We start from the raw sequence: 21,282 nt of genomic DNA, 5'->3' as shown, positions 1-21,282 counted from the left end.
TTTTACAATAAGTTTAATTTAAGAGTCTGATTTAAAAAAGTCAGGAAAATTTTGGTAAAAAGTCAGGAAAAGTCAGGAAAATTTTCTCAGCTTGATCAGTGGCAACCATGCTAATGATTCTTTGCTTGAAATTAATGCCGTCGCGTTTGTATTACATTCAGCTATTAGTAAACGCTTTATTTTTATTAAAATAACTACAACAAAGCTTTTCTTTTAGAATAAACGCAGTTTTTTTAACTAGTTCGTACAAATATATTTCAAGTTTTTGTGTATTTACTCTAGATACCATAAAATCTAATTATTGTAAGAGTATTTCTTTAAAGTAACTTAAACTATTGTCAATACTTTGTATTTTGGTTTTATTGATTAGTTTTTAAACTAGTACTGTCAAAATTGTTTTAGTAAACGTTTTTAAAATAAGCCTCAAACTCTTCGATCATTTAAACTAAACATTTTAAAGTAACTATTTTTACTAAAAGAATTGCGAAGTATAAGTAATCAAATAGTATCTATTAGTTTGCTTATTAAATTTGTTGACTATTCTTAATATTAAACTACCAAAATTACAACAACATACATGTCTGATAAAGTTCTAAAATGTTTTTTTTAAACTTTAAATTCAGAGTTTGCTTGATTTTGGTGAAAGCTAATGTAAAAATTATTTTTCATTCAAACTAATGATAGTAAGTATAGCTGTTAAACTTTAAAGGATTAATCATTAATGTATATTTCGTTGTCGAAACTTAAACAAAAAATTTCTAAACGATTTTTTTTAAATTAATAATATTGAATCTTATTTCATAAAAAAAAACTTTTTATGTTGTTTTTTGTAAATCTTGTTACCAACTTATGTTTTAATTAAACAAAGTTTTGCTTTTTAGGAGTTTTAAACTTGAAAATAACATTGTTAATTGATATGTTTATAGAAAATAAAGAGTTTCATAAATTACAAATACATTGAAAATGTATGATTCAATAAAACTTATATACATAGTTTTATTAATATAATTTCGTTTTAGGTTTAGCTAGAGTTGTTTTCTAAGTAAATAAATTATTGCTCAAAAACTTATAAATGCCATTTTTAAAAACATAAATTTTGTGGTTTAATTATATATTATAGATTAAAAAACATTAACTGAACCTTTAATTTTTGGGAACTGCTCAGTTCCAACCCGCGACCAATTCCCACCCGCGCACAGTTTTCACTGAACTAAAGCTAGGGGTAACAGTGATAAGTAAAAATTATTAAGAAAATCAAGAAAAAGGGTTAGAATCGTTCGCGTGTAGTAATTGTAAGTATACCATTTTTTGAAGCTTTTTAACTATATATACTTTAAATATTTTATAAAAACACTTTTTTATTTTATAAAGTTTGTTTAAAGCGGGATCATTTTAAATATAATATACTTAATAATAGTATTATAACTAACAAGTATAGTAAAATTTTTTATTATGCTGTTCAGTTCGATTCTTAAGTTAAAAATAAGTTAAAAGTTTTTTGAAAATATATGAAGGTAAAACTTTCTACTGATTTCGAACAGTATAAGCGCTTTAGTGGACTTGATACATGTGTATAGAAGTCTTTTTGATAAAAACATAGTTTAAAAGCTTTCCTTTTTTTTAATATATAATTATAATTTTTTGGTTCTTGATATTTTTTAGTTTTAAACATTTAAAGGTGTTATTTTTGATACTAGTTATTAAAATTTAAAAAGAATTAATTTGTTGTATTAAATAGATTATAATTGTTCAGAAGGTACATTAATTATTCTAGAGTTGCTGATCAAAAGCAAAAAATAATCTTAGACGTATTTACAAGAAGAATTTTGAGAAATCTTGTTGGGGGAGCCTTTTTTTAAATTTTCTATTAAGGGGCCTTATGAAAAAAAAGTTTGGGAGCCCTAATTTAGACTGACATTTTTTCTAACCTTTTTTGGTTGGTCCCCATTTAGGCTTATAATCAGGTAAAACAGAACAACCTATTAGACTAGTTCTACCAACAAACCATTTATCAATCCAACAAAGTTAAAGAATAGTCGGGCATACCAATTTAAGTAAAAACAAACTAATTTTTACAAAACATACATGGTCAGTTGGCATTGCAACTCATTAGCATTGTGGAAACTTTGGCGTAAACTTTTAACATAAAATTTTTAGCAACTCTTTTATTAATATGTACACAATTAGATACAGTCCCAAGAAAATATAAAAGTCTTACTTTTATCGAAACTCAAACTCTTATTCAAGTGCTACAATAATTTTTTCAGAGTGCTAGCTAACCCGTTTATAAATTCTTTAAATAACATTAATTACAGCAACACTGATAAACTTTGTGATATTGCCTTCATACAACTAATGCACTCAAGAACTTTTTGCTAGGAGGTGAGAAAAATTATCAGAAAGGTACATTTCTCGTAAGGATATTATAACATCTACTCGAAAAACAAAAAATCTAAAATAAGTTTTAGAAACTCAGAAGCAACTTAAACGGGTGTGTAATGAACTTTGACAGTTTGCCTTTTTTTTTTAAAACTGTTTAGTTCTAACGCGTACGAACCTTAAAAAGTGTAAAATTTTGCCTGATATGAACGATGAATTAAAATTAGAGATTTTTATTTTTAAAAGTAAAAAACCACCTTTTAGTAAATACTAATTGTTAAAAATAGTTTATAAAAGTATGCACCATGTATAATAAAATATATGAAAGTCAATTTACTACAACGCACTTTATGTACTTTTACTGAACATCAGAATATATTTAAAATGAATACTAGTTAACTTCCGATAGTTCAAAAATATAGTCATTCATGGTTCTAATTCTAATATTTTGTAAGCTGCCATAAAAAGCAAACCTAAAAACAAATGTTGCTTTTAATTTGAAAAGTTCTTTTTATTTATCTAGTTTGCACACACTTTAAAAAGTTATAGAACAGATGGAACAAAAAGCATCATTTTTAGCAATCTGCTTACGAACCAGCTAATAAAATTATGAAATCTACAAAAGTGATGAAAAAATGCCGGAGACCATAGTTTCCATTTGGCAACAATTTCAAGATCGAATGCAAGTTTCTTTTCAATCTAGGAACCTTAAAAAGAATCTTCTTTAACTCTAATAATAAAACTTAGAAGAAAATTCAATTAATTCATAAGCTCATGTCAATCTTAGTGTAAAAACTTATAACATTAAAGTAATTAATTTACAAATAATTGATGTTAAGGCAACTAACAATACTTAGGACTTCTAAAATTTAGTTATGAAACTAAAGATGCAGTTTTATCTTAATTGAAAAAAAAAAAGTAACAACTTGTTTATTTAAAGGTAAATTCTTTGTGTACTACTATTAAAAGTTAGTTAGCTAGAAAATTTTGTATTCAAAATACAATTGCTTTTTACATTTTAATTTAAAAAACAACCTTAAGGTCGTAATACAAAGCATTACATTTTTAAGTAGTTTTTACCGTACTAGATTAAAATAAATTACGACTAAGGAAATCAAAAAATAAGGTATGTACTTAAAAAGTGTATATCAAATCCAATATTTACAACAAACACATTAAAATTACGATAATCATAATAATTACGATATAAATTATTATGTGTTATATCTAACTATATACTTTTGAATTTTGAAAAATTATAGATTAAAATGAATTTAGACTAAAAAATATTTATGTGCTGCTAAAATAGTTAAATAATAAGAAAGTTTATGATATGTTATTAAGGTCTAGTTAAGATTAACAGTTGAAAACAGTAGCTGGTATATTTGCTAATTTTCTGAACAATATTTACATTTAAATTTATTAATAAAATTGAAAGAACAAAAGAAAAACTTGAAATTGATAGAACAGTAAAAAAACTTCAAATTAAAAGAACAATAAAAAACACTAAAATATCTTTTTTGCTAAGCTAATAAACTTTCCATGATTTTTGGCAACCAGAATATCACCTAATTTTAGCTAATATCAGGGTTGCCACTCTTTGATTCAAGAAAAACTAACCTGAGTTATTATAAACTTTCCTGAGTCAGAATGAGGTTTTGAAAAACCAAAAAAGTAATTACTTTAAGCTAATAATCAGTAGAACAGGTAGCCACAATGTTGAACAAATAAGTAATGTTTACAATTAATGCTATATTAAACAATTTTTTACAAGTTGATCTTATTTAATAGAATACTATCTTAGCTACCAGATGCTTTTTATAGCTTTACAAAATTCAAAGTAGCTTTTGAGATATAAGCGGTCAAAGCCGGAGAGATCCATAGGGATCTAATGGAAGGCGCAAGCTAAAAACGCAGAAATATCCATTTAACTGAAAATCTATTTCCTCCTAGGTTTTTTAAGCTAGGTACCTCATTTTCAAAAAATATTCCTTACACAGTTTAAAGGCTTTTAAGTGTTAGAATTTCAAATAATTGAAATTTACAAATTTCAGGTCTAAAATTCAAAAAAAACACCTTTTTTTGAAAAAAGGGGACTTTTTCTCAAAATAATAAATTTTCCTACATTCAAATGATTTAGAATTTAGTAAAGAGTAAACTGCGAAAATTTGAATAAGATTGCTTAAAAACTGTAGGAGGAGATAGATTTTTGATAAAATGGTTTTATTATTTATCGTGCAAAAATGACCTTTGATGTAATTTAGTCCCCTCGTGCAATTTTGATTCATTCCTACTTTAGATACAAGGTAAAATCATCACAATAAATATGGTATAAAGTTTAACTTTTACCTAGTAAATTATTGAATGACCTCTCTCTAATGCCATGCAAGACAAGTTTAGTATTAGGCGGGCAAGGAGCAAAGTAAAAAGAGCTTTGTATTCACATACACAAATTATGTAAAAATCTTTTAACACATATGTACAACTTCATACAAACTATTTTTTTTGTAATCAAAAAAAATTACAAAAGTCCCAAAACTGAATTTAATCCAATGCATTATTAAAAAACAGGCAATATAGTAGGTATGCTTTCTACCTCTCGTTTAGCCACGTTCTTTTGTTGTGGACACAATGTGCGTAGACTCGCGATAGGTGACTGTACTTATTTGAAATTATACTCCTGAACTTTGATATCTTTCAACAAACAGTTTATTTTCATGATGAAAGTTTTTGTCTGAGGGATTTTACTTTAAAAGGAGTTTGTAATTTCAGTGGCTTTTAACATGTCGGCATTAGGCTTAATGTAGGTTATTTTAGACGAAAATATCCTGGGTGCGCACTTTTGCGTGTGTTCGAAAAGTGTACCTAGATGGCAGATTACTGTACATTAGTCAAACAATTATTTTACTGGTTTAAATTATAAAGATCTATTGTAACAATCTAATTAAAACTGAATAATGTTTGTCATATGAATATTAATAGATAACTTATAAATATTTTGCAGTTTTTCTTGTTGAAACACCTATTTTTGAAAGTTTTATTTTTAAATGTTAATTTATAGTTCGAAGAAAACAATTTTAAGCTTAATAAAAAAACTAAATGTTATTCAACTTCAAAAAATCTTGAAGCTTTAAAATTCTACTTAAGCATTTTAATATTTATATTACTTTTAAATATAGTTTCTAATAACATTAAAAATTTATTGACTTTAAAATTTAAACTCTTCATTCTAAACTACCAAACTAGAATGCTCAAGCATTTATTTTTACGATAAATAAGCTAAGAAATAAGTGATTATACACATAATTTAAATATTTCATAGATAATATTGTTCTAAAACACTTAATTTAACTATAGAAGATTTATGTAATTTACATTAAAAAAAATAATAATATCCCAAATGTTATAACACTCCTTAATATCAAAAACATTCAAATACTTTAGATTTAAAAATTTACCATTAGTACTCATAATAAATTAGTTTAACATGTCAAAAATACTATGAAATTTTGCTAAAACATTATTAATGCATTTGTTATAATTATTCAATAAGATCGTATTTTTCAACAAAATAATCAATTATTTCTTGGGGAGTCATTAATTTTTCACCGTCATTGTCAGGTATGTAAAAATTAAACTCATTTTCCATGGCCATGACAATTTCAACCTGTTGAATTAATAGTATTTTTCAAAATACTTATTTAAATAGTTATCATTTTTCAAATCAAAAATAACCAGCTTAAGTTAAAAAAAATCTAGCCTAACTGTAAGAAACTGGTAGTTATTAAAATGCATAGAAAGTAGTTCATATAAAAAAACTAAATAAATTTTCAAAAAGAAAATAAAATTAATTTATAATAAGATTATAACTTTATATCATTATATCTTGCCTGATATTTAAGAAAAACTTATTTAATTTATGGAAAAAATGATACTTTAAAAATCGCAAATTAGTCTGAGCGTGATGGATAACTGTTAAAAATTTAAAAATAATAACCTCTGTAATCACATAAGTAACGTATTAAGTGTATAGAAGCGTATTTATCGAGCAACAAAATTAGAAAAACCCACAAAAAAAACACTGAAATAACTTACAACTACAACTAAAAAAAATTCTTTTTTAAATTGTCAACTTCATTAAAATTAAAAACTAAAAAAATATCGTATATAAAAACAACAGTTGAAAATAATCAGTTTTCTTGTAATGTTTAATTCGACAACTAACTTGATCCAAACTGTCCAGGCCCAGGTCCCTGACGAAGTTGGCTCCCTCGTGCAACTTTTCCGGGTCGATTTTGTCGTACAGCTGCAGGTTGTACATGACCCTGTCCCTGATCTCCACCATGGACGTGGGGTTGGGCGAGGCGAACCTCTGCTGCAGGCTGACCATGGGAGCGATTTGGCGGGACACCAGGTTGTTGGTGGCGCGGGTCAGCGTGGAGGCGCTCCTCGTTGAAACGGTGAACAGCTGCTGCGCCACTTTGCCGAACAGACGATTCATTTTGACACTTTTTATTTATTTAAAGTCTGTGAAAGAAGTGTGGGTAGGATGTTTTAAAAACTTGTATGAGTCAAACTAAAAGATAATAATACTAGATGGATGTTTTGAAAACGTATTTTATTTGAAACAACAGAGCAGTATATTTCAAACAAAAGTAATGTACTCTAAAAAATTTATTATTAAGTTTTAATGTTTTGGGAATTCATAAACCTTGTATGAGCCAAAAAATTAAGAATTAGAAAACAATTTTTTGTTAATCTCAAAAAATTCAAACATAGTAAATGTTTTAAAATTCGTATGGAATAGTATACAGTTGATCCACTTATTAAAAGATTTTTTTTTAATTTTAAAAGTAAAAAGGTTTTCTGAATATTTTAGCTTTTTTACCACAAGTATTTTTTAAATAAAATGATTGTCTTATAACTTAAAATTAGGTAATCGAAAAATGGTACCAAAGTAATTGTTGCTGCGTTAGAACAACATAAAATCTATTTTTTTAAGATTATATTTATACAACAAATAGTCATTTAAACCACTAAGTTTTAAAATTTGGAACTTTGAAGAACATAATATACGAAAATCCTCATATAAACAAATAAAGATGATACAAATCAAACGTAATTAAAAGAACTAATCACAACATAATTTTATTTGAAGAATAAAATTGAACTTAAAGTTTTTTGTAAAGATATATTGTTTACAACAAGTACATTAAAAATCTATTAAAATAGCAGGGTTTACAGTAAAGCTATTTGTAAGGAGAGAAAAAACTGTTTTAAATGTATTTACGAGTTCATTGTTTATTTCGGTACTAGTGTTTAAAATATTTTCTATAGTTTTTATAATATTTTTACTGGTTTCATTATTCAAGTTGTTTAAGAACTCTAAACTTTTAACACTGTTGATGATTTCAACAACTTTATGTGCCTCACAGTTACTCGGACAAACTACATTTAAGTTTAAAACAGAGCTCTGACAGCCATTTACATTTTCCATTTCATCGATGATTATATCACTTGTTATTAGCTCTTTGAATGCAACTTGCAGCTTTTCTAAAGTCTGAATAACGTTTTCAAGGACTAACTGCATCCTATACTGTCCAGATAAAGTCTTATCAAGGCCAAATCTTTCCAATTCAGATAGCAAAATTCTTGAAAGCTCAGAACTACTTTTTGATATGTAGTTTGCAGTTTTTACAGCGTTAGAGTGCAGGATTTTTCTAGGCGTATTTTTATCACCATGCAGCTGTTCAATGAAATTTCTTTCCGAGTTACAAGGAGGACAGTACAAATTTTCAAGTTTGAAAGTTTCTTTACCTCTCATAGCGTTTAGAAACTTTTCATACTTGAATAGTTCCGTTGGTATCTGAGCTTTGTCAATAAAATCACATGGAGACAAGTATTCATCAACATCTTCAAATTTTTTAGATTTTACACTTTTTTGGATATTAACTTGCTCGGTAGTAGATTTTTTATACTTAGTTTCTTTAGCTCGTTTTTTAGACTCCAACAACGTTTGGTTTTTTTTAGACTTCGCGGAATTTCGCACTAGCAAGGATTTTTTGAGCAGTTTGTTTACTTGAGCTATTTCATCATTACTTTCTTTAAAATTTGTTGTTGTGTTACTTTGTTCTGCTGGTACATTTACTTTTTCGACTTTGACAGGTTGCATGATTTGATCTAAAGTATTAATATACAATTAGTTATTTTTCATAAGATATTTAACCTTAGTTATATAACAATTACTTAATTAATTCATCAAAACACTTTTTTCTAAAAGTATGTTTCAAGTTCGAATAAACATCATGTTTTAAGCATCCCAAACTTTTTATAAATATTAACAATTATCTACTAAAATCTGAGAAATTATTTTTTAGTTATTATTAATAAAAAAAATTGTTAACTTTTTTTTTGTTTACAGATAATAAGTGTATATTGTATAAGTATATGAGGGTTGCCAAATGTTTTTGGCAAATTTTCTCCAGGTTTTCAACATTTCTTCCAGGTTTTTAAAATTGCACCTTTTATGGTCTATTTTTAGTTTAAAAAATTTATATATTAATTATATTTTTATTCATTTAAGGTAATAAACTGTGTTAAGTAGTATAACAACATTGAAAAAATATCGTAAAACTTTTTTAAATATGTTAAAAAAAATTGATAATGACAAATTTTTTTTAATCTATACTAGCGGTTCTTAACCTGGGGTAAATTTCCTAGTTTTAGGGGGTATATTTTCTTTATTACAAGTTATTCAAGTTAATATTTACTAAATCAGTGCTTCTGAACCTTTTTCTAGTGGCGGAACCATTTTCCAAAGTTCAACTTTTCCGCGGAACCCCTAATTTAATTTTACATAAAATGTTTAATATAATATTTCCTTCAAAAAACAAAACAATTTCAGTGAGAAATGATTTTTTTAGCAAAACTATATCATTGTTAGAAATCATACCAATTGTAATAGTATTAAAACAAGTCAAACTCAAAGTGCGCCAGAGGCAATAGGTATTTTATGATTCTATAATAAATAAACGAAAACAAACATAATTAATCGCAATGTCATAAAAATTTTTCATTGCATAACAAAATGAGAGCTACAAACAATAACGAAATGATCATGAACCTAATCGAATTCACAGATTACTGTAATAAACGGGTAAGATGCCTAACGAAAAATAAAGAAAAAACAATTAGTGTGAAACTTGAGCTTGTCTCTTAGCAACAAGTTTGTCAATGCGCAGCTGGATTTTGGATAGACTAAGACGGAGACAGGCAGATAAGGTTGGAGTCAGCATACAGTTTCTTTGCTTCGTTTTAATGTTTATTACATGCGAAAAGCCGGACTCGCAAAGATAAGTGGTGGTGAATGGTAACAGAAATTTTACTGCACGGTTTGCTAAGACGGGGTACTCTGAAATTGCACATATCCAAAAATATAAAAACTTCTTCCCTTTGAAACTCAATTTTTAATTGCTATCTTCAGACAGTTGCAGCAATTCGTTTTCTGTATCTGTAGGAAGATTCACTTCTTCAGAAGCAATATCACACATAAAAGGATTCAAAATCCATAAATTTCCGATGATTTTTTTTCTTTCAAATTTATTTTTTAAATTTCGAAAGGCTTCGCAGATCCCCATCTTAGAAGCACTGTACTATATGTATTTTTAATTTGTAAATAAGTATTAATTTTTTTTTTAAGTTAATAAACTCTTTACTTTTTACGATTTTTTTAAAACATTATCACAAAGTTTAAAAAAAAATGTTTTTCAAAATTAAACCCTATTTTGTATATTTGGGGTAAACTTGGTAATAACCTTCTAAAAGAAGGTAAATTCAGTAATAACATTTCAATAAGTGGTAAAACATGAAAAAAAAGTTAAGAACCGCTGTATCACACGATATATTTTTGTGTCAAATCCAAACTTTACTACAAAACATGTAAAAGTTATTTAAAATTCCAGGCTTTTCCAGGTTTTATAATGATTTGTGTTAAAAATTCATGTTTTTTCTTTAGTATCTCAAATTACAGGTTTTTTAGCCCAAGTTATCAAATTTTAGGTTTTTCAAGAATTCCAGGTTTTTTGGCAACCCTGGTATATGCTTTTTAAACATAGTTACCAAGGGTATTTTGAGAAAATATTCAAGGTTTTTTAATTTCTCCAGGTTTTTGAAAACTGTTTAAAATATAGATTTAATTATTTGCTAACAAAAGATCCTAGTGAAACAAGTTAACGAATCAACACACTTCAACTGGGTTCTGTAAAAAAATTAATATTGTAATAAAAGAATAGAAGCTAAAGTAGGTGTATACATGTGTTCATTAAAATAAAAATAATTTATACAGAGTTTTAGATAGTTAATAATATATAAAATACTTAATGTTAAATCCGACTGTTATAGAACTATATAATATTTTTAACTATCAAGTCTAAATTAAGTAAAGTAAACTAAAATACACAACAAAACAACAAATCATAATATAAACCACTTACATGAATGGAAAAAATAACTAATTCAAATTTATTTTTATTGTTGCCAATGATTGAAAATTAAGACAGCTATTAAATTCCTATTGTAAAGATAGCTATAGCGCTTAATAAAAATGGAACAACAACCATTAATTAGTGAATCAATAAAACATAACAACAGTAAAGACAATAAAAGTCACAGGAACTTTATATAATGTGTGTTTTTTATATTAAATATTTGTAATGATTAAATCTAAAATTATAACAAAATCAAAGTTAGATACAATAAAAAGCAGATTTAGTTTAAATTTTAAAATTTAAGAAAACAAAGCACAAAAAACAAATTTGTTATTAAGCTTACAAGGCACTGACTGATACAGCAACATACATAAAATCACAATGACTTAAATTATATATATATTGTATATAATATTTATTAAAATAATTGATTGTTGTTTTATAAAGTAGCAGTCGGGTGTTTAAATTAAAGATCCCATACAGATATTTTAAATATTTAATAATTATACTGTGTTATATATGAAAGTTAAAATGTAAAACATAAAACAACAAGGTGGTCATATGCTAAGTATAAACCTGCAGTAAAAACCTCTAGCTCTATTGGGCGTAGTAGGTAAAAAAGCATGGTTTATCTGTGATTTGAATACAGGTTTCCAATTAAACTTGGAACTTAACACATAAAGATGTGAAGAATTATAGTAAGAGGTTGGAGTGAATATATGAAATGTCGGAGAATAGAAAGTGACATGTGTGAAATAAATATATAAATAACAAATGAATAAAACTATATTTTACTTAGGATATATAATTATATTAATATATATTAAGTGAGTGTGTGTGTTTATGTGGAAGGTGAATGAAAAATATGGAAGGTTAGATAGTGCCAAGGTTTTTGAAAATACAATTTTTATCCCATCTTTCGTATAAAAATAAGTTGTAAATAAAAAACTGCGTAAAGTATTACAAAATTATAAAAAAGATACTCTAATGTTACTTTAAACTGCCTTATAGTATATTTTTTGTTTAAAATTTAAGGTTTTTTTTTTCAAAATTTGTCCAGTTCTAGGTTTTTCTAGGATTCCAAGTTTTTTTGGCAACCCTGTTTAAATAATTTTAAATTGAAAAAATTTAAAACATACATATTCTTAAATGATGCACTAATAGCTCAGAAAGTATTTAAAAAAAAAACATTTTATGTATTACAAAAATTCAAAAAAATGTAAAGCTGTTATACATAAGTTAAAATAGGATAGAACTGAAACATAAACGTTTTATATACAAAAACTAATGAAAAGTTATTATAAGGCCATAGGGGTGTCCACCATGATTTTTACAAGTTGATCTTATTTTGTAGAGATTTGTATTAGTTATCAGACATTATTAACCACTTGAGAAGATTTAAAGTAAGTTTTGAGATACTAGCGATCAAAGTTGGTGAACAAGTAGGTTCTTATAAAAGAAGCAAATTAAAATCAAAAAACTAGACTAGTTCACTAAAATTTATCTTCTCCTTCACTTTTAAACTAATCTTCTTCAATTTTTTACAGAATTTCCATTACTAATATCTATTTCGATTGAACTCACAAACTTTTTATAATTTTGATAAATAAAAATTTTATTTAAAGTATAAACTGTTTTCTTTTTATTATCTAAAAAAATTATTTTTTAAATCCCAACATTAAAATTCTTTTAAACTATAAGGAATGTATTCTTTGTTTGAGATCTTTAGGTCAAAAAATAACCTAGATTTTTAGTGACTTTTAAGTCTCAGAGAAAATAGACAATGAAAAATATTTGTATCAGAAACTTTTTACAAAAATGACTATATCTTAAAAGTTTAAAAAACTATAATTCTATAAAAACTGGCTTGTAGTTTAAACTAAAGGTTTCAAACAGGAGCCATTGTTAGTTTTTGTAAAAAAATGTTAGAATCCTCCTATGACTTCAACTTGCAGAATATTTAACTCAGTTTTATGTAAAACACTTTTTCTCTAAATGCACACTTACAGCAACCTCCCAAAAAGGCAATTCCACAGGAAGTGCATTGCTAAGAAGCACTGGTCTAAATAAAAAATTTCAGTTTTAACTTGAAGTTTTTGGATCATAAGTGCGTACTCAACTGAAAGTGTTACAAAAAGTAAGTACATAAGAGGAAGATTTCTGCATTAAGGGCATAGGGGGGAGGGGAGGTAAACACCTTTTTTTAGTTTTTGATCTTATTTTATATAGTTTTTACTAAGCTACAAGATGCTTTTTACAAATTAAGAAAATTCAAAATAATTTTTGAGATATAGCCGGTCAAAGTCAGAGGCAACAATAGGTTCCTTATGGCAGGCGCAAACTAAAACAGCAAATAACTAGAAATCACTAAAAATCTATCTCCTCCTACGTTTTTGAGATAACTACCTCAAATTTTCAGGAAATGTTCCTTGCAATATTAAAAAAATTCTTTCGAAACAAAATTTTAAAAAATTAAAAAAAAAATTCCTTCCGACAGAATTTTCTAAATATATCAAGGAACATGTCCTAAAAATTTGAGATAGTTATCTCAAAAAACGTAGGAGAAGATAGACTTTTAGTGAAATAGTCTATTTTTGCCGTTTTAGTTTGCGCCTCCCATAAGTAACCTATTGTTGCCTCCGACTTTGACCGGCTATATCTAAAAAGATATTTTGAAATTTTTAAATCTGTAAAAAGCATTTTGTAGCTTAGTAAAAACTATATAAAATAAGATCAAAAACCAAAAAAGGGTGTTAACCCAACCTATGTCCTTAAAACCACTAAATCAGCAAACATAAATAAAAAAATTATTATTCTATTTTACAATAAAAAGTACAAGAAGAATGTAAATATATTATAGAAAAGTATTTATTATCATTGAAAACTTAAAGCTTATCATAATATCTAAGCAAAAATACAAACTCATGATGTGGCAGAAATATTCATTCTTTTCGTTTTCAATTTGAAAATTTCCCAACTTGTTTTGAATTTCTTGGAATAACTCATCCATATTTGAAGCATTTAACCTTCATTAAAATGATTTATAAAAACTTTCAGTTAGTCATAAACACCTACTGAATAAAACTTAAAAACTAGTAATAGATAATCTTCTTCTTTTTTTGTTATAAATTAAAATAATTACCTAAATTAAAATGTACTAACACACATAAAACATAATGTAACGAATTTTAAAAGGTTCATAAGCCTTTTTTAATAATTTAAGAACTATTTAACATTTTTGAAAAGTATATGTTCTTAAATTTGAATATTTAAAGTAATATTATATTACTTTGATCTTTCCAGTTTATTAATTTCTTTAAATTTGATTTTTAATTATTATATTATAACTAATAATTGTATTGCAGTAAACTGTTAGATTTAAATACTTCAACGAAAATATATTTATGTTGTATGTCATACTTCAAACTTATTGATAACATATAAGTTAATTTTTTTTTATAAAACAGCAGATATAATCAGAGCTTCCACTGGTTTTTGAAAAATTATTTCCAGGTTTTTTTAATTTCATCCAAGTTTTTAAAAGTAAAGGTTTTTGGGTCTGTTTTATTTTAAAGTTAAGTTGAAGGTTAAAAATTTTGTTAATTATAACACCATTGTAAAAAAATTGTAAAGCTATTTTAAAGGGTTTATAATTAAAAAAATTGAAGATGGCAAAAAACTTTTATACATAAATAAGATAGGTTAAAAAATTATATTATTGATTTTTCCAGGGTTTTCAGTGATTTTTGTACAAAATTTATCGGTTTTTTTTTAATTCCAGGTTTTTCCAGGATTCCAGGTTTTGTTGCGACTTTATTAAAAGTTTGATATGCCTATTACAAACATATTTAAAAACACAAATTTTGCTATTACTTTAGAAAAGGTCTTAAAGTGTAGCTTAGTTTAGCAGAACATGAAAATATAGGACCAAAAAAAAGTTATATCTTCCAAACTTTGACAAATTTCATTATCAAACTAATAATACAAACTTGTATTATTTTTAAAAGATTGTCAAAGAGTTTAGGTACATAAATAACAAGCTTAAGGCACTGTTTTTATACTTAGTTTTAGGTTTAAGATGTTTAACTAAGCTAGAAGCAAAAAGTAATAATTTAATTAGAAACCTACTTTCTCTTACAAATTCAAAGCCATTGCTTCATGACTTCTTAGTCTAATCTAATGTCTATAAAATAATATATATAGTTTTGTAGAAAACATTACACTGTTAGTAAATAATTACTTTTGTTTAATACATCTTTTTATTTTATTTTAGTCATAATTTTTAGTCATAGTAACTCACTAACTTTCAATATTCAGTTCAAGGAAAACAGTTTCCTAGATGGTTTAATAACTTAAATTAAAAAATACTTAACTTTATTATTTTATATAATTCATAACATGAAAATAATGTTTAGGATTCAAGGATATTCTATCTTCAAAATTCAAATATTTTGCTTTTTTTATAAAAGTATTTTTAAACAATAATTCTTTACCTTTTATTTAAATAATATTACAACCTAACCTAATTATTAAAAAAAAAGGATTTAGTTCCATATATAATTTTAAAACTTTTCTATTTAATAAAAGCTCTGAACCTAGCTAATACAATTACAAGGCTGCCACTCTTTGAAGCAAAAAAGTCAGCCTAAATTACATTAAGTTATCTTAAATTTAAGAAAAAATCTGAGCAAAAACTGAAAAAATTATGTTAATTAAGCTTAAATAATTAAAAATACCAAAAAAAAAGTACTTAATATAACACAATTTTTAAAATAATATTCCAAGTCATAAAACAAGTTTGAGATTTATATAAAGTATCTTAACTAGCTAGAGTTTAAAAAAAAATCAAGCAAGCTTGAAATAAACTTAGTGTGGGGCAACCCTGCAACTATTACAGTTTTTTTTTTCTTTTTTACCTAATACACAATATGTATTACACAACATTTAAAGTTCTAAAAAACTATTTAAAATTTAGTAAAATTTCAGTTTGAAATTGTTTTTATTAATCTAAATAAACTCGTGTGAACATTATAGAGCATTAAAACAAGCATTAAGAATTTTTAACCTTTTCAAAATTCATCTTATGCAGACTCTTTCTTACCTTGAAATTTCTTAAACAGTCTTGCATGAACACAATTTACAAAATACTTAAACAATTTTCGATTTGTTAAATAAACCTATTAGATTTTAAAAAAGTATATGTTCAAACAATCACAAGAACTGAAAGAAGCAAAAAAGGTAAATGGAAAAATGTTAGAAAAATTATCCTATATAGTAACACATTGAAAATAAGAAGTTTAAATGTTTTTAAATTCTGTCCTTTTTCCTTTTTTTGTCTTTCTTTTTCTTCTTTTTATCACCATCTTCAAACTTTCTTTTGGCAGCTTTTTTAGCATCTTTTTCTTTGCTAGCTTCCATTTTCTTATTTTTGTCTTTTTTGTTTTTCTTTTTTTCAACAGGTTGATGATATTTCTCTGGCAAGACACCTGGAAACAATCTGAAAGAGTTATTAAGAGACGAAGAAGATATTTTATCAATTTGGTTAGCTGTGATTGGTACATTAGAAATTAAATGCATCAAAGAAGAACTATCACCTTCAGTGCAAGGCTCGTCTGGTACATTGGACACACTGCAAATGTAAGAAGACAGAGAATCTTTCATTTTCTTACTGCAGTACTTGTTGTAAACATTAGTTAGCTGATACTTTTTCAACAAGTCTGTTGCACCAGTTTGATCACTGGGTGCAGGCTTGTTTCTCATCAGATATATGGAATTTGAAGGCTGAGGATGTTGAAACACTGGTGGCTGTTGTTGTCTGTCAGTGTAAAAGTGAGATTTGTTATATAAATCATCATTGTACTCCATTTCAATATTTATTATTGCACCTGTAAAACATTTTTGCGTAAAAACTTGTTACTAAAACTATTAAATGTTTTTTACTCAATTTAATAGTGAATTAAGTTGTAGACATTTATTTTAGAATTTAGATTATAGTTGTTTATTAAACTTATTTTATAATTTTTTTTTAATAAAAGGAACATTAGTATTACTATGACTAATCAAATCTATAATTCTTCATATCTTTATTCGTTAAGTTCCAAGTTTAATTGGAAACCTGTATTCAAATCACAGATAAACCGAACTTTATTACCTACTACGCCCAATAGAAGGGCTAGAGTTTTTTACTGCAGGTTTATACTTAACATATAACCACCTTGTTGTTTTATGTTTTACTTTCATATTAAACACAACCCGTAATTTTTAACACAGTTTAATTATTAAATATTTAAAATATCTGTATGGGATCTTTAATTTAAACACCCAACTGCTTCTTTATAAAACAATAATCAATTATTTTAATAATTATTATATACAATATATATGCAATTTAAGTCATTGTGGTTTTATGTATGTTGATATAATTTAATTATAGGTCAGTGTTTTGTAACTTAATAAAATTTTTTTGTGCTTTGTTTTCTTAAATTTTTAATTTTTACATTTAAACTGAATCTCCTTCCTAATTGCATCTAACTTTGATTTTGTTATAATTTAAATTTATTCATTATAAATATTTAATAAAAAACTATACATTATATCAAGTTCCTGTGACTTTTATTGTCTTTACCGTTGTTAAATTTATTGATTCACTATTTAATGGTTGTTGTTTTACTTTTTATTCAAAGTAGATTACAAACTACTTTTCATATTAAAGCGCTTTACTGCTTTCCTAAACGTAAAGACTAAATTATCTAACTTTATAATACAAATTAGAAAGCTGTCCAAATGTTCATACATATTGTGACGTAACTATTTGATATATTTTGTTCAATCATTAGCAACAGTAAATAAAATTGAATTAGTTATTCTCTCCATTCATGTAAGTGGTTTATATTATGATTTGTTGTTTTGTTATGTATTTCAGTTTACTTTACTTAATGTAGACTTAATAATTACAAATATTATATAGTTTTATAACAATCAGGTTTAACATTAAGTATTTTACTTATTATTAACTATTAACCCCTAAAATCTGTAGAAATTATTTTTATTTTAATGAACACATGTATAAACCTACTTTAGCTTTTATTCTTTCATTACAGTACATATTTTTTCAAAGAACCCAGTTGAAGTGTGTCAATCCGTTAACACACAGAAATATATATTGATGCAATAAAGGAAGATTACTGTATAATTTGTTATAATTTAAACTATGGCAATATTGTTAAGTAAAGTTATACAACAGTTATTTAAAACAACATTTTTAAAATATTTAAGAATGGACAGTTCAACACTGGATATGATCATTTGTAAATATTTTACCAAAACCTACACACATTTATGAGACTATGGTTTATTTATTTTTATTAGAAAAAGAAAGTTGAAATTCAAAACAAAAAAAACTACAAACATAGCATAAAGTAAAAACATGTTTTGTAATTTTTTTTATATAAGAAACTTTAGATACCTAAAAAAATCATGAAATTCTTTTTATATTACAGCACAGTTTGGTAAATATTCATAAATTCATGACTTTTGTGTAGCTTTTAAAAATCTCACATAGATCAATACAACTTCCATGAACATATGATTGCTTATGAAAAATGCTTTGTTTCTTTTAATCTTATTTTTTTAATTTTTGATATTTTTGAAATCGCAACACTCAAAGTCTTTTAAACTATAAAAGGAACGTTTACTGAAAGTTTGAGGTCTCTAGCTCAAAAATAAAGGAGAAGATAGATGTTTAGTGGTTTTTAAAATTTCCAAGAAAATTGACCCCAAAAAATTTGCTATGCGTTTGTATTGGAAACTTTTTATAAAACATACAATATCTCAAAATTTAAATAGGATTTTTTTGTTTCATAAAAACTGTCTTGTAGTTTGTACTTAAAACATATGTTATTTTTAGTAAAAAAAATGTTGGACCCCCCTATGCCCTTAAACAGGTAATATATCATGTAATAATAAATATATATATTATATATATAGAAAATAAGGTGATTGTTTATACTTAATTACTTTCTACAGAGCCCATTTAAAGGGCTTTAAATAGTTTATTAGGAAAATGCTATTTGAAAAATTTTAGAACATATGTTTCATCAAGACAAAAAAAAATGTCTTTATCTTCAGCTAGTTCAATTTAAAATAAAAAGCATTTTGGTAAACAGAGATGCAAAAGTTATACAAAAAGACAAAAAACAATATGACGTAAAAATTGAATATTATACATTAAAAAATATTGTGACTTTTAGTTGTTTACTTAGGTGGAAGATCAATTTTTGTACTGAATATTTGTAATATACAATATTCAATTCTTACGTCATATTGTTTTTTGTCTTTTTGTATAACTTTTGCATCTCTGTTCACAGAAGTGCTTTTTATTTTAAATTGAACAAGCTGAAGATTAAGACAATCTTTTTTTGTATTTATGAAACATATATTCTAGAATTTTTAAAATAGCATTTTTCTAATTAAACTATATATGTATATATATATATAGTATCAGGTAACATATCCAGTAAATATTTGGCTTTGAAATCTATGCAACTTTTAGTATGGCTTTTGGTGGTGGGGACAAACTAGTACTACAGATTCCACTCAACCAACACTTTTTCTTTTTTGATTGCTTTGTTATTAAAATTTGTTGTTAGCTATATAAATTGTATGTTATTTTATGTACTTTTGATATTATTTATTTCTCAGATATAAAATGATACCATTAGGTATAATCATTTTATGCAGTAGATGTTTTTATTACTTGCCAAAGATAAAAATAAATTTACTTTTTATAAAAGACTTAATTTATATTTTACCAGCAAAAGTTTAGCATACTGTTGTTAGCAGTTACCCCAACTGGTTAGCAGTTGGTGTAAAGAAGTTTAACACTTTTAGTTTGGTATTAACTTATAGTAATTAGCAACAGCTGATTGTGGGCTTTAGTGATCACATAGCTTGTTTTTTTAAACAAGTTGTTATTCTTTTATTTCAGTAACAGCATTAGCAGATACATGTTTAGCAGGGAGGTTCTTTCAGACATTATGTTTTTTAAATTACAAGTTTTTTTGTCTTTTTGTGGTTTAAAACTAAATTTAGGGTAAAAAAATAGTTTTATATAGATTAAAATTTTGAAAGAATACTGTAATGCTACTTTAGTTGTGTTTTTTTTTATAATCATAAATCTAAATTATACTTTTCTTATGTAAATAATATCTATATCTAGTATAACTTTTATAATCTTACATGTAAAATTTGTTGAAAATTTCAATTTTTCTAAGCTTTCTTTAAATTTCAGGTTTTTTTTAAATTAATTCAAAAATGTTTCAGGATAAATTACCACTCTGGCTGGGGATTAGAGCTTATGATTTTCTCATTCTTTGTAATTTTTACAGTTTAGATTTTTAGATTGCAAGTGTTTGCCATACTGGTCACAAAGGGTGTTTATTTTCACAGTGAAAGTAAAAATTATTTTAGGATAAATTATAATGTTAATTTCAGGGTAGGTCTTAGAATTTCATGTGATGTAACTAACTGGTTGATGTTCAAAAATGTTAATTATGTAGAGGGAAGAGTTAGACAAAAGAAACGTGTTAGTAGACATATACACAAAATTACCTTTAAAAAACAGTACAACTGTAACTAAAAAGTACTTTAATATGTAAGTCTACATTCTTGTTTCGTTAATATTTTGGTAGTAAGTCTATTTCAAAATTTTTACTTATGCTAAGTTGTAATTGCATATACAAGTGAAGTTGAATGCATTCATTTTCAACCTTTTAGAGTTGAAAGACTAATATTAAACAGTAAAATAAAAAATATAGAAAATCTGCAACTTCGCACTAAAATGTTAAGCATTACTATAAAACTCTAATCTAGGCAATTTAATTCAAATTATTTGCTTAATAAGTAAGATCAGTTTATTAACATCAAAAATTAAACTTTGTATAAAAAGGTAATGAAAACAGTTACTTATAAATGAGGTTCATTAAAGTTTGAAAAAATATGTAGCTCTATAGCTACAAGTCTTTTATTGTTTTCAAAATTGATCTATTTAAGTTATTGTTATTCTGGATGAAGTTTTTAAAATTGTTTAAAAAGTTATAGTCTGCTGACCTGCTCTGCTGAGACTCAGCCTTTTAAAAGTCGCAGCCTGCGGGTTAGTTTTACTTACAATTATAATAAAAAAGATTGTAGTAAACTCGATCATAATAAACATGATCATATTAAACTTGATCCTATTAAACTTGATCATTTTAAGCTTGACTACTTAAGCTTTTTTATTGTCGTATGCATAAGAGCTGCATGAGAAAAAGTTGCAAATTTCATCGAAATCATTACACCTCGTTTTTAAAACACTAAACTATTAAAGACAGTGGTATTAATCTTAAAGTTTTGAATAAGTCAGTTAAATATGGTTATTATG

The 21,282-nt window shown here is 25.6% G+C and overlaps 2 protein-coding genes across 5 annotated transcripts; both read right to left on the bottom strand.

Annotated features, from left to right (window-relative positions):
- Positions 1–5,622: 5,622 nt before the first annotated feature.
- On the bottom strand, positions 5,623–6,902 carry LOC145840524 (acyl carrier protein, mitochondrial-like). Its single transcript, XM_082947814.1, has 2 exons — positions 6,605–6,902; positions 5,623–6,046 (listed from the first exon to the last, which is right to left on the bottom strand). Exons 1-2 carry the CDS (start codon positions 6,878–6,880, stop codon positions 5,921–5,923), a joined length of 402 nt encoding a protein of 133 aa, XP_082803940.1. The 5' UTR covers positions 6,881–6,902; the 3' UTR covers positions 5,623–5,920.
- A 593-nt stretch (positions 6,903–7,495) lies between these two features.
- On the bottom strand, positions 7,496–16,745 carry LOC145840300 (mediator of RNA polymerase II transcription subunit 19-A-like). 4 transcript variants are annotated; one of them, XM_082947510.1, is made up of 4 exons: positions 16,460–16,745; positions 15,931–16,362; positions 13,788–13,891; positions 7,496–8,559 (listed from the first exon to the last, which is right to left on the bottom strand). In XM_082947510.1, the coding sequence occupies exons 1-2, from the start codon at positions 16,728–16,730 to the stop codon at positions 16,163–16,165; spliced, it is 471 nt and encodes a 156-aa protein (XP_082803636.1). In that variant the 5' UTR covers positions 16,731–16,745; the 3' UTR covers positions 7,496–8,559; positions 13,788–13,891; positions 15,931–16,162. The 4 variants fall into 4 exon arrangements, with proteins under 4 accessions (XP_082803636.1, XP_082803635.1, XP_082803634.1 ...); XM_082947509.1 differs by having other exon boundaries at positions 15,931–16,745; XM_082947508.1 differs by lacking the exon at positions 16,460–16,745 and having other exon boundaries at positions 15,931–16,134.
- Positions 16,746–21,282: the final 4,537 nt, after the last annotated feature.

Source organism: Thalia democratica, chromosome 7, assembly GCF_965202585.1.
Source record: "Thalia democratica chromosome 7, ktThaDemo2.hap1.1, whole genome shotgun sequence".
Classification (NCBI taxonomy): Eukaryota; Metazoa; Chordata; class Thaliacea; order Salpida; family Salpidae; genus Thalia; species Thalia democratica.
The sequence above is the reverse complement of the archived record's forward strand: the minus strand, read 5'-3'. Positions and strand labels throughout refer to the sequence as shown.